This window comes from Motacilla alba, chromosome 13 (assembly GCF_015832195.1).
Source record: "Motacilla alba alba isolate MOTALB_02 chromosome 13, Motacilla_alba_V1.0_pri, whole genome shotgun sequence".
Classification (NCBI taxonomy): Eukaryota; Metazoa; Chordata; class Aves; order Passeriformes; family Motacillidae; genus Motacilla; species Motacilla alba.
Window position 1 is genome coordinate 18,201,155 of NC_052028.1, and position 16,264 is coordinate 18,217,418.

The 16,264-nt window shown below is 43.3% G+C and overlaps 1 protein-coding gene across 1 annotated transcript; it reads left to right on the forward strand.

Moving 5' to 3' along the window:
- The first annotated feature begins 4,450 nt into the window (after positions 1-4,450).
- LOC119706533 (C-terminal-binding protein 2) lies at positions 4,451-15,724 on the forward strand. Its single transcript, XM_038150345.1, has 9 exons — positions 4,451-4,631; positions 5,201-5,355; positions 5,446-5,590; positions 8,026-8,232; positions 8,844-9,058; positions 9,838-9,968; positions 10,205-10,332; positions 10,875-10,995; positions 12,043-15,724. The coding sequence occupies exons 1-9, from the start codon at positions 4,466-4,468 to the stop codon at positions 12,212-12,214; spliced, it is 1,440 nt and encodes a 479-aa protein (XP_038006273.1). The 5' UTR covers positions 4,451-4,465; the 3' UTR covers positions 12,215-15,724.
- Positions 15,725-16,264: the final 540 nt, after the last annotated feature.

A 16,264-nucleotide genomic window follows, 5' to 3' on the forward strand; every position in this document is an offset into this window, starting at 1 on the left:
CCTGGGATACTTGGCCGCTTCTGGCTCAGACAGTTTTATTTTTTTGTTCCAATGAGAAAAGAATTCAAAGCTGCCCTTGTATTTTACCCTCAGTGTGGATCACAGCAAGAAGGTCAGAGACGTTCAGGTGTCTGTCATACAGTGCAATGGGTAGACTATATCTTTGGTGAGAATAATTGTAAGTCATTCTACAGGAAAAGGGAACTAAGAAATTTGTGATAATAAAAATTCAGGGTGAGCAACGGACATGCTGAACAACATAGCTTCAGTCCAGAGGGACTTTGAGAAATAAAAGAACTGAGTTAACAGGTGCCTTATGATGTTTAGGAAGGACTGTCACATTCTGAAACAGGGCACAGCAACCAGCTGGCTGAGGACTGAGTGTATGAGAAGCAGTCCTGCTGGAAGGACCTGGAAGTTGCCATGGATACAAGTAAGATGTGATAGTGAATAAAACAACCCACACACCACACTGCAATAGGAAGAACATGGCCAGAGACTGAAGGAAGTTATTCATGACTGCTTAGCGGTGGAGTGGCCACGCCTGGACTGCTGTGTGCAGTTTCCTGCCCCTGAAGTTCAAGGGGGATGTGGAGGAACAATAGAGGGTCCAGTGGAGGGCTACCAAGATGGTAGCACACGACCTAAAAATTGATTATCAGACCTGGGCTTGTTTGAGAGACCATCTGCTACCACCCTACAGCTACTTAAAGGTGAGCTGCAAAGGTGATAAACCCAAATGGCAGGTGATACAAGAAATTATGATGGCCATAAATTTCATCTTGGGTTGTTCAGGCTGAGTGATATGAAAAACTTTTTCACTAAGATGTTGGTGCAATGCTAGAACAGGTTATCTATAAGAGTCTGTAGTGACTAGTACAAAGATGTTGGCTCAGAGACTCTCTAAGTCCCTTTTCACCAACTAGTTAAGGCAATGGTTAGTGTGCACATGCTTGGATGACAGAAGCAATTTTAGGCATGAGCAGCTCAGAAGAAAAATTATTTGTAAAAGGAAAGCAAAAATATTTCTACAAGAGAAGAAAGGAGGAGTACCTTATAACAGCGCTGCTCTACTACCTTAAGTCTAAATTTTTTCAGAAGCAAGAAAGTAGACAAAATAAGTAGTTTTAATAGCGCATTACACTATATTTTGATCCAAAGACATTTAAGTGATGCACTGTGAGCCCATTTTTCTGATCCAGATATATCCATGATGCATATTGTCTCTCCTTGTCTCAAGTGAAGCTTAATTAGCTTGCAGGACAGTGCATCTTGCAGTGGCAAGACAGACCCAGGCCTTAGGGGTTGTAGCTGTTCAATGTAGTCAGAAAAATAATGTCATGGTTTTGGAAGGGTGTTTCTCAATTTAGTTCTCCCACTAAAACTTTGCTGCTTGCTCCCCTGCCTTCCTTCAATTGGAAGAACAAAAGGCAAAGATCACGGGTGGAGATAAGAAACAGGAATGAGATAAGGAATAGTAACAGCAACAATATTAATAACAAAAGGTATAAGGCAAAGAAATTATTTGCACAGAAAGTCCGACAACACTCACTGGCTCTTCCCAACCATGCTTTCCCCCACCAGAAGGAACCCCTTCTCCTCAGAAGTGAGAGTTCCATTCTCTGCCCCCAGCAATGATTTGAGGTGGTATCAAATAATATTGGCCATGCCCACTCTCACTGATCTGTGCCAAAACCAGAACAGGAACCAAATCAAAGATTTTACTTTCCTGTAGGCTGGGAAGGTACTTAAACAGGTATTAAAGCAATCAAGTTAGAGAACATGGATTAGATTATTTCCCCTTGTTTCAGCAGCAGTCCTGCAGCTGCTTTCCACAGTGAAATGGACTGGACTTCTATTCATTCAAGCCATGAGACAGAGGACTCAAAGCCACCTTAGGCCACAAAGATCAGTGATCCCACTCTGCTGACACCTTCACTGCCTTTCAGTGCTGTGGAACACAGAACACAAACCAGTAGGTTCTTATTTTGATCACTCCTGTAAATTTTCTCCTCTTTGCTCGTGAGAGAGATGGGCACATGGCAGCAGCAGCACAGGGGCTGTTTACTTTACATCTTATCAGCAGCATTATGTGCTTTAGAGACTACCAGGAAAGACTGAGGTACAAGCTGCTCCTACTGAGTCAACAGTATGCCCAGGCAGCCAGGAGGGCCAACCATGTCCTGGGGTGCATCAAGCAAAACATTGCCAGCCAGTCAAGGGAGGTGATTGTCCTGCTTTACTCTGCACTGGTGCAGCCCCACCTTGAGTATTGTGTGCAGTTTTGGGCACCACAATATTAAGAAGACATTAAGCTAGAGACCATCCAAAGGAGGCTACGAGGGTAGAGAAGGGACTGGAGGGGAAGCTTATGAGGTACAGCTCAGGTCACTTGGTTTGTTCAGCCAGGAGGAGACTGAGGGGAGACCTCATTGCAGTCTTCAACATTCTTATGAGGGGAAGCAGAGGGGCAGGTGCCAATCACTTCACTCTCGTGACCAGTGACAGGATTTGAAGAAAAGGCATGGAACTGAGTCGTGGAGGTTTAGGCTGGGTATCAGGGAAAGGTTTTTCACCCAAAGAGCAGTTGAGCACTGGAACAGGCTCTCCAGGACAGTGGTCACAGTGCCAAGCACCTGAGTTCAATAAGTGTTTGGACATTGTTCACAGGCACATCATGGGATCCTTGGCACGTCCTGTGCAGGGCCAGGAGTCAGACTTGATGATCATGATGCCTCTCTTCCAACTGAGCATATTATTCTATGATTCTGATACATAGCAGGACTTTGGATCACAGCACAGAGTAGCTGTACCCAGATAGATGAGGCTTTCTTTACTAATTTTGCCCCTGGCAACAGGGTTTCTAGGATTTCCAATTTCTTTATCTGTCCTCAGGAAAATCCTTTCTTGCCTCCTATTCCTTCTGGTTTTTAAAAGCATCCAACAAAGTACTTGCCTGAAGAGCTATCAGCAAGAGTATTGACAGTTGAGGAGGATACCTGAATGCACTCAGGGAGATTTTAACTGCGGTTTTTTTTATACAGACATGGAGGTCAGCCAGCATAAATGTAAAGGGAGACTCCCTGGGCCATAGGCAGTTGTGCTCCAGAAGACTAGGGCTGCTTCGGTAATGTGTTAGAAGGCTTGCCTCTGAGGTTTGGCATGGAAACCAAATGGGTAAAACTACCCAATTTTTTTAGTAGCCACATATAGCACAGACACTGAATTAATTCTTGACAAACTGTTTGAAACAAGTAGTAGTCTCACAGATTGCCACAAAGAACTTACATGTGCCAGATTATTTTTTAATTTCAGGCAAATTCATGAATTCATATTCCTTAGCCTATCCTCTTGCCTCTTTCCACACAGGTGGGTTTTTGCCTCTTCCAGGTTCCTGGTATCAGAACCACTCTTCATGGTTTTGTCACTATTTCAACCAGTTCATGAAATAATCCAAGGTATTTAAGGGTCATCTAACCCAGTGGGCCTTGAAACACATTTTTCTAAGCACTCTATCTTTGCCAAACATTCTTACCTTGCTATTATTTAACTGCTTGAGTGAGTGTCAGCACAGGCAGGCAGCAGCCAGGAAAGCCACAAACCCATGGCTAAACCCCAAAGAGTAATTTATTTCCCTTCCCCTTCTAACTGCAGGATCCCCACAGCAACCCCTTAGCAGACATACACAAGGGGAGACATAGGTGCCAATTAACTGGGGTCATGCCAGAGGATCACTGGAGTGTTCGCATCTGTTTAGCAAGGGTTATTCCCAGCATCGTGTTTACAATCCTCCTCTACAGACAGTCATCTACTTTTAACCCATTTGTCCCAACACATAGTCGCCAGCTGGTGTTTCCAATTATCACGTTGCTGTTTGTCCACCTAACTCCAACACAGAACAAGAGAAATGCACACAGATCTGTTAAAATATACCGTGGCGTATCTGAATGGAATGTGGGAGGTATTTCAGAAAAGGGCGGTGTGAAAGTAGATCAACTGTATGAACTTCACATCAGGTACCAGGAACATTTGTGTAATTAATAGCTTTAATTTGTTCTTCAATAAACTACAGAACTTGCTTAGTGACGTCCTTGTCGTGATTTATGTAGTGGATTCTCAGGATGAGCGGGTATTGCCGCGCTGATCCACTCCCCAGAAGCACAGGACAGGTGTAGGAGACCCGGCTGGAACAGTGGCAAAACAGAAGCAGAACCGATTGGAATGACTGCCTGTTTTGTCTCACGCACAGAGAGCTTTCTAGGAAGACCTGCAGCTACATCCCAGGATCCACCTCCCAGCTTTTTGTAACCACCCTCCTGGTCCCCTCCCTGCAGCCCCAGCCGGCTCGAAGCCGGCTGTGACCCGGGAGTACAGAGCGAGCCCGGCCCGGCGCGGCCCGGCCCGGCGCTGCTCCCCTCGCACGCCCGCGGTCCGGAAGCGGAAGCGCAGCGCCTCGGTGGCGGCGATGCTGCTCGCGTGGGCCCAGGCGCGTCTTTCCGGTTCCGCCGGAGCGGCGCGGGCGGCGAGTGACGGGTCCCGGGTCCTTCCGCGGCGCCGAGGGCGGCGCGGCCCCGCCCGGCCCATGGACCGGCACAAAGTGAAGCGGCAGCGTCTGGACCGGATCTGTGAAGGTGAGGCGGGGCGGGCGCCCCTCGGCAGCTGCGGCAGCAGCGGGGCGCGGCGCCTGCCCCCGCGGGGACCCGCTGCGCGCTGTGGGGCTGAGCGTCCGCCTGGCCGGCGGCGAGCAGGGCCCCGCCGCCCGCGGAGGCGCTGCCTACGGACTTCTGGAAAGGGCCGGATGCTATTGACTGTCGGAGGCTTTGTGGACGTACAAGTTCTGCTCACTTAAGGGGGAAACATTATCTGGGCATGCTGGGATGGAGGGGGAGCCGGTCACTGGGGAGGACGTGTGAAGCGACTTTGTTACTGGTTTCAGGAGCCAGGAGTAAGATGGCATAGTGCTGAGCAGATCACCTCTCATATATTATTATTGATAATGCATGCTTTATTTTCCTTTATCTAAGTGGTGGCAGAGGTGCTTGTGCTTTTTTCCCCAGCGTCTTTTCCCTGTGTTTCGTATTCATGTCTTTTGCTTTGCCTACTCTGTTCCTAAATACTATTAGCAACTTGTTGGAGTAGTAGATGAGGGTTCTAGAATTCTTGTCTTTCATGTAATCACTCCTGCTGACTTTCTTAATAGGCATACGGCCTCCAATTGTGAATGGCCCAATGCCAGCACGGCCACTGGTTGCACTCCTGGATGGACGAGATTGCACTGTGGAGATGCCCATCTTGAAGGATGTTGCTACAGTGGCATTTTGTGATGCTCAATCAACTCAGGAAATCCATGAAAAGGTGGGCAAGAAGATGTGCAAGATTCAGAAGTAGAGCTTTGCCTCTTAGGTAACCAAACCAGATATTGATTTGGTCTGGTTTTTGTTATAGGTGCTGAATGAGGCAGTAGGAGCTCTGATGTATCACACCATTACCCTTTCTCGTCAGGATCTGGAGAAATTCAAAGCCCTCAGGGTCATTGTGCGTATTGGCAGTGGCTATGACAATGTTGACATCAAATCTGCTGCAGAATTAGGTATGATGACACTGTTAGGTCTCTGTTGTGTTCAGAACTGAATGTGAAATGGAAACACTGAACATCTTTTTGTGCTTTATGAGCTGAGTGCATTTAAAAACTTTTTGTACAAAGATTTGGAGCTGCTCAGTATCAGGTATCTTTAGGAAGCTGACCAACAGAGGCGCTGGTAGGTGGCTTAAAAGAAAGATTCTCAGTTTTCAGATTGCTCTGCTATTGATGTTAGTGTCTTTGTTGTTGTTTGGGATTCAGGAATCTGAATATGGTGTGTAGCTGACTTTTGGTGAGGTGACTTTGGTCTTTTTGTCACCCCTGAGCAAACTGATGTTGGAAAGCTGCCTGCAAATGCTGATGCAGGATAAATTCATTGTAAATGCTTCATGAGTTTTTTTCTTAATTTTGTATATGCAAATAAGTTTTGATACAAAACTTTATTAGTTATCCCTTTAGAGTCCTAGGCATATGGAAAGTGTCTGGATCAGGTGACAAGAAGATGTTATTTATTAAACACATGGTAGTGAGACTTCTGGACCTTTTAGTCTCATAAGTGATCCATCTCACCTAAGTATCCTTCCCCTTCTTTTTTAAGTTTTACAAGTGTAAGGAATTCTAAAGCTTCCTTAATGTAATGCAGGTCTTGTTTAGGTTAAATCAAATACAGGTATTAGTATATAAAATTGAAATAGGCAAGCATTGCAATTTTCAGATCTGTAAGAACAGGTGAATTTCTAATAAATGAAGAGTGTGTATTGGGCTAGTGCCTTTTCATTTGGATGATTCAAAGGAATAGTTTCAAGAGTTCCTGTCAAGGTCCTTGGCTTTCATCCGGCCATATTTGTGCTGAATTTGGAACCTAACCTAGTCTTAATGCTTCTCTACTTAATGTCACCATACATATCTTTGATTCATTCAGATTCAAAGATTTCCCTTTTCCTCCACTGCACACTCATTAATCTAAGGTGAAATGAGTCAAAATTCCTTCACCATCAGACTGTTGCTTGCTACTTTTGCTGTGGAGCAACAGTGTGATGACCCTTACATGTGGCCAGATTTGCTTTTTAATGGGCAATTAATGGTTCTTTTCATGCTTAGCCAGGCCTATTAATTCATTCAGAGGTAAGATACTGTTCCTTGTCTGTTCTGAATCTTCAGACCAAAGGGCTGTTGTCTGTGTTTGTGGTTTATTACATTTAGGTATAATACTGTATGTTAACACAAATCTGTCTGGCTGTGTAACAGATGAATGCACGGGGCTTGTCTAGGGTTGAATGAGATGGTAACCAGCGAGATTAAGAGAAATTGTTTTTTTCTATCACCCCTACTCACCCCTACTCATGTCATCTGAGTTGTCTGTGTGGCATTATGGCAAAATTGGAAATAGTTTGATGGAGAAAAACAGTCAGATATCTGGGTTTGTCTGTGGCCATTGCTCTCCTAATTCTCATGGGAAAGCATGGTCTGAGTTTAGCCAAATGTCTCCTCTGATTAGGATTACGAAACAATGATGCCTTCAACCATTGCCTAGATTTTGTTTCCAGTTTTCATCTAGGTGGTGGACTTCTGAGGTAGAAGAGTTGCTTGGTTTGGCAAGTGACTAGAGTTATGTTTGGGAAGAGACCGTTTTTCCATCTAATTATTTTTATTTATTTGCTGGTTTGTCAAATGAAGGATAGCAGGAATGAAATGGTATCTTTCCGGTCTCCCCCCCCTATTTTTTTTTTTCATAGATTGCTCAGAACTTCAACCAGATTTTGATACAGTGTTCCATCTTTCCCTTTTCTGACAGTAATTTATGCTTCTAGGACTTCAACTCTGTTCGCATTACTAATTTACTTGATAGTTGTAGCCATGGGTTTTATGGTCCTTGTGTTTGCATGTTATTTTAGAGTGGGAGTGTTATGTGTTGTTATTTTTAAGCTTAACTTCAAATGGATTTAGAGAAGCTCCTGGGACTTCTGACTGCATTTAATGAGTTAGTTACTTATTGTTGCTCCTGGGGAGGCTGATGCTCGCAGTGAGCATCTGGACCATGAGGCATGAGAAGCTCAGCCATCTGTCTCAATTCTTCTACAGAATGCCTGTTAATTTGTCAGGAGTATCTGTGGAAGGAGTGCATCTTTTTGAATGCAGGTCTTTTAAAACGGTTAGTTGCTTGTATCACTTGTATGGCCTAGTTTTCTCATTTCAGCTTGTTTGTTTTTCTGGTAAGTGGTGTCAATCGAATAGATGTTTATAAGGAAGGAATGGTATTTCCTGGGGGATTGAAAAGATGGCTGGTCACATCTATGTTGTTGTAGAATGAGGTTCTGAAATGTATCCTGTGTTTCTTGAGTTCTGGAGTACTCAATTATCTTTCAGCATTTGTGCTTATAGAGCTTTATGTTGGTTTAGGATTGTGATGCTAAAAATCTTATATGACCTCCACGGCTTTGCAGGCATTGCCGTTTGCAACATCCCTTCCTCCTCAGTAGAGGAGACTGCTGACTCTACCCTCTGCCACATCTTGAACCTCTATCGCCGTGTTACTTGGCTACATCAGGCTCTGCGGGAAGGGAATCGAGCCTCAAGCGTAGAACAGATTCGAGAGGTAGCTGGAGGTGCTGTGCGTATCCGTGGGGAGACTTTGGGCATCATTGGACTAGGTAAGTGATGGGAATTGTTAGACTGAAAAGAGAACTGTGAACGTTTCTGGGGAGCTAAGAGTCACATACTGAGAAAAGTGATAATTCTACAACTGTTCTTTGTGAAACACACAGACTCCTAAGGAATGCTAGTGTCCTATTCTGGATATCTTCAAGAGCTGGGTATATGTCAGGGGATTGGGTACTCTTTTTTTTGATTCCAAATGGTTACAAGAATTGGAACATTTATACAGCTCTTCTCAGTGACTGTTTCCCTCTGTGCTAGGTACTCTATCAGTAGCAAAGCTGTCTGAAAGGTGGCTACCAATTCCTTCTGCAAGTTCTTGTAGCCAGATTATTATCACTGTCTCAAAGTCTAGATTTGGTTTGAAAACAGAACTGCTTCTTGACTACGCTCTGGCTATTGCATGGGGAAGAACTAGAATTAGCTAGATAGGAGCAGCACTGAATAGCCTCCTCTGGATCCCTGTGGCAATCGTAGGGGTTTCCAGGGCTGCAATACCTTGGGCCCTGGTAGTAAACATCAGTGTAGGCTCCCAGTCTACCCCAGTATCTTGTCTTAAAAGTTTGTTTTACCTTTCCTTGATGATTGTGGGTTTTCTTTTGTGAAGGCCGAGTTGGACAGGCAGTGGCTCTGCGAGCCAAGTCCTTTGGCTTCAACGTGATTTTCTATGATCCCTATCTGCCGGATGGAGTGGAGCGATCCTTGGGTTTACAACGAGTAGGAACCCTGCAGGATCTACTAATGCACAGCGATTGCATCACATTGCACTGCAGCCTGAATGAACATAACCATCACCTCATCAATGACTTCACTATTAAACAGGTGCAGCAGGAGCTTGATTTCCCCCACAGAGCACTGTGGAAATGAATGCAAACCAAAACTGCTGCTTTCACAGAGGCTGAGAGCGTGTGAATCCTGCTGCCTCTGTTGTGTGCCTCCTGCTGCCTTTGGAGGCTGGGAGCGTGTGGATCCGGGTGCCTGTGCTTTGTGCTGTATAGAATTTTATGTTAAGAGAAGAATAGGATTGGCTCTTCTTGCAAAGTAGTTTCCTTTATAAAGAATATTTTAGGTGATTCCATAATTTCAAATTATCTTTAAAATAATTTACTGCACTGGTTAGAGCTAGATGTGGCATGGCTGGGACTGTGTATATTCTTTTACACAGCACTGCCAAAGCCTCTCTGTCCAAGCCCACTGCAAAGCCAGTCTCAGGCTAAACAGTCTATGAATGCTTTCCAGTGCTATTATGAGAGACATTTGGACATCGTAGTCCAGTTTTGTGTAGCTGGATACTTGAGTCATGGTTCCTGTCCTTTTTTTTTTTTAATGTAGGAGGATGAATATGGAGTGCAGAACTTGAGAGTTCCACTTTTGCCCTTGTTGTCTTATGATTTTGTTTGTTGATTTTAAAAGCCAATTTCTCAAGCAGTGCTTGCAGGCATTTCCCCTGTGGTAAGCTTTGCAGTGAAAGCACTCCTAGTTCCTCCAGACCTCATCTAGTCACTGCAGACTCCTGCTCATTTCCAGTAGACTTCCCAAGATTCACTTAGCTTCCATGAAAAGTCTCATTCTCAATGCATGTACTATTTTTCTTCTTCCAGATGCGTCAAGGCTGCTTCTTAGTGAACACAGCCCGGGGAGGGCTGGTAGATGAGAAAGCCTTAGCACAAGCCCTGAAAGAGGGGAGAATCAGAGGAACAGCATTGGATGTGCATGAGTCTGAGCCTTTCAGGTAATGTTGTACCTGCATGCCTGCTGCTATCTGGTGGTTCACCGAAACTGGATGGTTCTTGTGGCAGTTTGGTGGGTTTGGTGATTTGGGGTTTTTTGGGTTTTTTTGGGGGGTTTTTGGGTTTTGTTTGTTTGTTTTTGTTGTTGTTGTTTTTGTTGTTATTTGGGTTACAGTGATGCCCAAGAGGACAGTTGGGGTTATCACTTCTGGAAAAAAAACCTTCTTCTTCCCCTCAGTTTTGCTCAGGGGCCATTAAAAGATGCACCCAATGTTATCTGCACCCCTCACACTGCTTGGTACAGTGAGCAGGCTTCCATTGAATCCAGAGAAGATGCAGCTAAAGAGATCCGCAGAGCTATTACAGGTAATGAAGAAGATTTGCAGCTGTTGCTGAATTTTGGTAGTTCACTGCAAGGATTATGCTGATTGTTCTGAAAACTTTTTAAGACTCATTAAGTGATTTCTGGGACTGGAGTGTAAGTTGAAAATTGTATCTTTGCCTTCTGAGAATTCTTGTACCTAATGCCAGAGCGGCTCTTTCCCTGGGAAAGCCTTTTTACCTACATCTTCCAAACCCTTTGCAATAATTCCTTTGACAGTTTTACTGTATGTTTTTTTCCTTGAGTAGTACATGTTGTCTCTTGAAAAAGGTGAGGCTTAGCAGTTGCAGTTTGTGGCAATTTGTGTGCATAATTTTTACATGATCATAGAAGTGGGAGGAAAAGATCAGTTTCTTGCCATCCCCAGAAACCAGATGATTAGAGTCTCCTGTATCCTGTGTTATCTTGTGGAAGTGGATGAAAAGATTTTGCACTTTTCCTTTCTACTTTCCTTTGTAAATGCTGCAGGGAACAAGTCTCTCCTACCTGTTTTCTGGCTTTTTTGTCATTCTTGGTGCCCTTGCAGGTCATATACCTGACGCTTTGAGAAACTGTGTTAATAAGGAGTACTTGCTGTTAGCAGCTCAGTGGTCCAATATTGATCCTGCAACTGTCCACCCAGAACTCAACGGAGCTGCAGCTTACAGGTGAGATACATAGGTTATCCAAGCATATCTTCCTGCTGAAGTAGGCCAGGGGGTTTGAGAACTGCTTGTATGTGCAAACAGGTGTGTCTCTGTTCCTACACGCTCTATATGAGTTCTTTCCCAAAACTTAACAGCAGCACTTCTAATGGTGTACAAGTATTGAACATGTACTTGGTCATATTAAGTTCCAGCTGCATACTGGTCAATATATCCAAATCCTTGGAAGACATGCCGAAGAGATACCTTAATATAAGAAAGCCTGCTGAATGTCCTAAAAAAGGTCTGCAGCTCTACATTAGAAGTTGTGCATAGCATTAGGGCTATATAAAAACAAAGCGTAGTTCTTACATGTAGCCCAGAAACAGACTATTACTGAGTCACTGTCCAGTGGATTTGTTCAGTAGTCTAAACAGAGTGCATTTGAGTTTATCTGTTACAAACCTGTAAAGTGATTGTGGACAGGTTGCTTCCCTTCTGTTTGTCTCCCATCTGCAAAGCAGGAAATATATTTTCCTTCCTTCTATGAGAGATCTAGAGAAGTTGAGATGTATTTATGGAGAGGGCATAGGGAAGCAGAATGGAAGTGATGGAAGAATAGTTCATTAGCAATTCATTACTGTCACTCTCCTATTTTTCGTCTTGCATCTAGCTGTTTTATTAGTTCAGCTTCCTACTTTTTCTGCCTTGGAGCCCAGTGCAGGATAACTGCAGCTTGCATGCCTCCTGCTGATAGGGAGGGAATTCCTAGGCCTCCAGGTGCCTTCATAGAGTGCCTTACAATATTTTCAACTGGAGATAAATTTTGTATATGTTTTCAAATGCTTAATATGTGACCTCAGACTGTCTGGATCTGTCTGCAAACAGGTGTCATTTGGCATTAGGATACCACTGCTGCTACTCCGCTCTGGAGACTTTTCCTGTGTTCTGTCCCAGAGCGTTTCTGTTAGAAAGAGGGATTTGTTTCAGCACATCTGAGAGCATGGCTCCTTTTCCTTTGAATAACTCTGTTGGACAAGCTTGTAATTTCTATGTTTTTGTTGGTTTTAGGTTTCCTCCAGGAGTAGTGGGAGTAGCCAACCCTGGGCTACCAGAACCACCAGTAGTGGAGGGGATTGTAGCTCATGGGATCCCTCCTGTTTCTCACTCTGCACCACGTACTCCTTCCCCAGGAGAGACAAGCAAACTGGATGCAGACAGAGAGATTCCTGCTGACCAATAGCAGCGTGTTTCTCTCCTCTCCTTTGGCAGCAGAAAAAAAAGTAGGAGGGCATCTCCTCCTAGGACCTTCTTTAACACCCTACAGACACTGTTTCCTGTTCACATGGGACAGGAGAATGCATTTCCTTGCCGACAGACTTTAGCTCTCGCCTTTATTTTGTAACCTTTTAGTTATAATTTCTTGATGAATCTTTCTCCTTCTCTGGGGCATGGTAGCAGGGACCTTGCCTCCCCTTGGCTTAATGAATCAGTTCTCCCATGTATCTGCTTCAGTTTTCTGTGACAGGGAACTGTGTTTGTGTGCTTGAAAATGGAAGTGAAGCTACCTGATCAGGGATGGGCCTTGGTGGTACAAACTTAAGTGCACACTTTTCAGTTGTGACTTGTAGCTTAAATTTAATTTGGCTGAACCTCTTATAAGTGTAGCGATGGGGAATATTAGAAAAAATATTAGTGAATTGGAGAAGTTGTGACTATTGTCTTCATTATGCCCTTGATAGAAGGCAGCCAGGCTGAGCTGTGTGTGTTACTTTGCTTGTTTTAATTAACGTTTCCTGTGAGAACAGGCATAGCACAGGCACTGTTAATTCTTGACCATACGCAGTTTTCTCTATGCAGTTCTAGGCCTGAAGTTAAAAGTAGCACTGTCAAAGCCAGCCTTTTAAATAGTTTGGAAGGGAATAAAATGTCATCAAATGTATTTTGGTGGCAACCATGTTTGTGAGGCTTCAGAATTGTTCACCCTGGAGTCTATAACTTGGAGAAGGTAAGAAAATGCTGAAATAGGAAAAGCATGCACTGAGAGACAGCAAGTAGCAATAATGTGCAGCTGCAGTTGCTGGTTCCTCACACACAAGTACCTCGTAGTCTAGGGCAGTGTTTATCCCCAAGGGATCCATCACACTAGAATTCTAAGCTTTAAGATACAGATTTTTTTTTTTTCTTTTTGCATAATTGCATCAGCTAGAAGTAACGTCCCACTTGTCTGTGCTGGTGGAGAAGGCAGCTTTTAACAGTCAGGAAAAAGTTTATCACCCAGTAGGTGTTTAAGCACTGGAATAGACTCCCCAAGGAGGCTAGCACAGCGCCAAACCTATCTGAGTTCAAGAAGTGTTTGGACAATGCTTGGGGTACATGGTGGGATTCTTGGGGTGTCCTGTGCAAGGCCAGGAGATGGACTCCATCATCCTGATGGCTCCCTTCCAACTCAGCATAGTCTATGATTTTCTGGTATACTGCATCTCTGTAGCAGGGCAGGGCAGCAGGGCAACGCAAGACAGCAGTTTGTTTTACGTGAATAGGCTTTGTGATACTAGAAGGAGAATTAATACTTGCAGTTTTTCACCTGAAGCCAAGGCAGGATTGTTGCTGGCAAGTCTTCTCCATTTCACAAATGACTGAATATGAATCGCTTCTTTAAGGGGTGTGGAGTCTTCAGCAAAGAGGTTCCACAGGAGAAGATTTTTTTTCTTTAAGTTCACATCTTTCTTTAATTTCATCTTGTTACACTTCAGTTATAGCTTTTCCATGCACAAGATGTAACAATATCTGATTGATTTGTTTATATTGTTTGGATATATTAAAGTAGGTGCTGTATGGGAGGCATACCCTATGTGTGGGTTTCTCTGCCTCCCTTGATTATTCTCTCTGTTGTGTGTCTGTGACTGGAAGCTGAACAGATGGGAACAGACTGGAGAAACAACTTGAAGTATGGACAAAATCTTCTGTTTAGGCTGTTTAGTTTAGGAAGGTAAGGAAAGCTTTCAGAATAACTAAGTTCTCAGATTGTTTTTCTGGTTTAAAACTTTTTTCCAATACTGCCTTCTCTGTAGTGGCTTACTACTAATACAGTGATTGATTCCTTTCTCCTCCCCTTCTCCACTCCCCTCAGCAATTCAAGAAAGGAAAATAGTCAAGAAGTAAACTTCAGGTGTTTTCTTACAAATTTTACACTTGAGCTGTTTAGTATTAGTGAGATAATACTAGTTTTCTAGTGCTGAGTGTCTTTTTTTGATAAGGTATTTGTCTCAGTGAAGATTCTTGGCTTCTATGTTTTTGTGGATGATTCTGATTCTACTTCAAATTCATATACCTCCTTGGCTGCTCAGGTCTAGCAGATCAGACTGAGGCTGGTGGTAGGCATGAGTTACAGGAGAACTTTTTCTGAACAAAAGCCTGGAGCTCAGAAGCCCGTTGATTGCAGGTGTACCTAAAATAACCATCAGCACTCTCCTGAATTCTCTAATCTCTAGGAAATTCAGATTTCACAAGCTGCTGGCTCAGAAAGATCTTCTGACAGGCAGGTGTGGAAAAGTTTTCAGAGAGCTCATTTTCTATTACCACATTAGGGAAGCAGTCTGTCAATAACTACTCTTTATTTGCTGCTGAAAATTCCTGCCCTGCTTAGGGGTTCGGGACTGAGATTATTTTGTGGTAAGGGGCTTCTAGTTACGAGCTTTGAGGATCAGAGTACATTGACCTTGTCTTTTCTAGAGCACAATGCAAGATAGATTTATTTTTTTAGAAGAGGCAATTTATTTTTTTTTCTTCATTACTGCAAGTATCTCTATAGACAGTCAAATAACTGAGCAAAGGAGGAGTAGAAAAATTTCATTTGGGGGAAACATGAGTTTATAGTTCATATTTTTGGTGGCTAGATACACTAGTGACTAGGTAAGCATAGGAATTAAATGATTGATGGTATAAGAAATATTTCCAGTTATGGGTACCAAGGAGTTGAAGCTGACAGCATTGATAGTGGCTCTGTTCTATCCGACACAATGTACACTTGTTATTGGATATGATGGTAATTTTCCCCTTGGTTAAAGCCCCAGCAGAAAACGTTGAGGTAAAAATGAACAGAACCCTCATCGTGTCCTCAAAGAAGGACTCTCTTTGCATTTATAGGATTACTCTGCTTGTGTGCTGTTTGTACCTCTGCTGATAGCCTGAACCTATTATCACCAGACAAAGGCTGTTCCGAATGGATAGCTCAAAGAAAAACTTACCGGTACTAAAGCATCCTGAGGTCTTCTTTCCCTGAGTGCCAAGTACTTTGGTAGCACTCTTTGTTGTGTGATACACTGAACTTGCAGCTCTCCCTTCCAAGCTTAGTGCAGTATACAGAAGTGGAGTGATTTTTTTTTTTTAATGCCTTCTTTCAGAACTAGTGCAGAGCTTTAATCCCAAAGAACAGAAGTCTCCCAGGGTGAGGCAGGCGTTCCCTAGCCGCACTAATCTGCTTACAGGAGGTGCTCACACTATCCCAAGGTACATTCTGTTTGTCAGGGTCACTGCTGCTGACCAGCTTTTTTATAGAGGACTCAGAGTTTCAGAAATATATTTTTGTAGACAATGATTAAACTGTGAAACATTGAAATAAAGCATGTAAACAAAAATTTACAGCACTGTCCTCTGTACAGATGTTTTCCTCACTTCAGTTCTCTCCTGGCTCTTTAGAAAATGTTTGATTACTTCTTGGATATATTTTAATAAAGTTCTCCAAAGAATATGGCTGCTGTCTATGGAAGGGGTAGCCTTAGATACAATATTGAAACGGAAGGTTGAAAACCTGTACAGGTGAGTGTCCGCATCTCAAATTATTTAAATTCCACAAAATCGATCCCTGGATCAGCTACTCTGGCAAATTACTTTCTTTGTATGCTGTAGCATTGACCATCACTCGAGGCTGTGCAGGTGGCAGACTGGAGAAGAAGCCATGTTCAGTGCTTAAGGGACACCATTGGATGTAGGGTTGTGGTTACTTGCCTGATTTCTCACAAGCTGAAATTGTGATATCTGTTTTGCAGCCATTTAAGTATGTAGTTTAGCAGCAGTAGCTGTCTTTTCCCTTTCACAGTAAAACAGTACTTGAAATTAACACACAGCTTATGAAACTAATTTTTCTAACTTGTAGTAGAGGTTGGTGCAACAGAATTAGCATAGAAAAGTGGTTAGGTATTTTTAAAATTGAATTTAATTCATGTTTTATGACCTATGCTGTCTGGGTCAATTATTAATGACATTTAGGAACCTCCTGGTATTGCTGAAT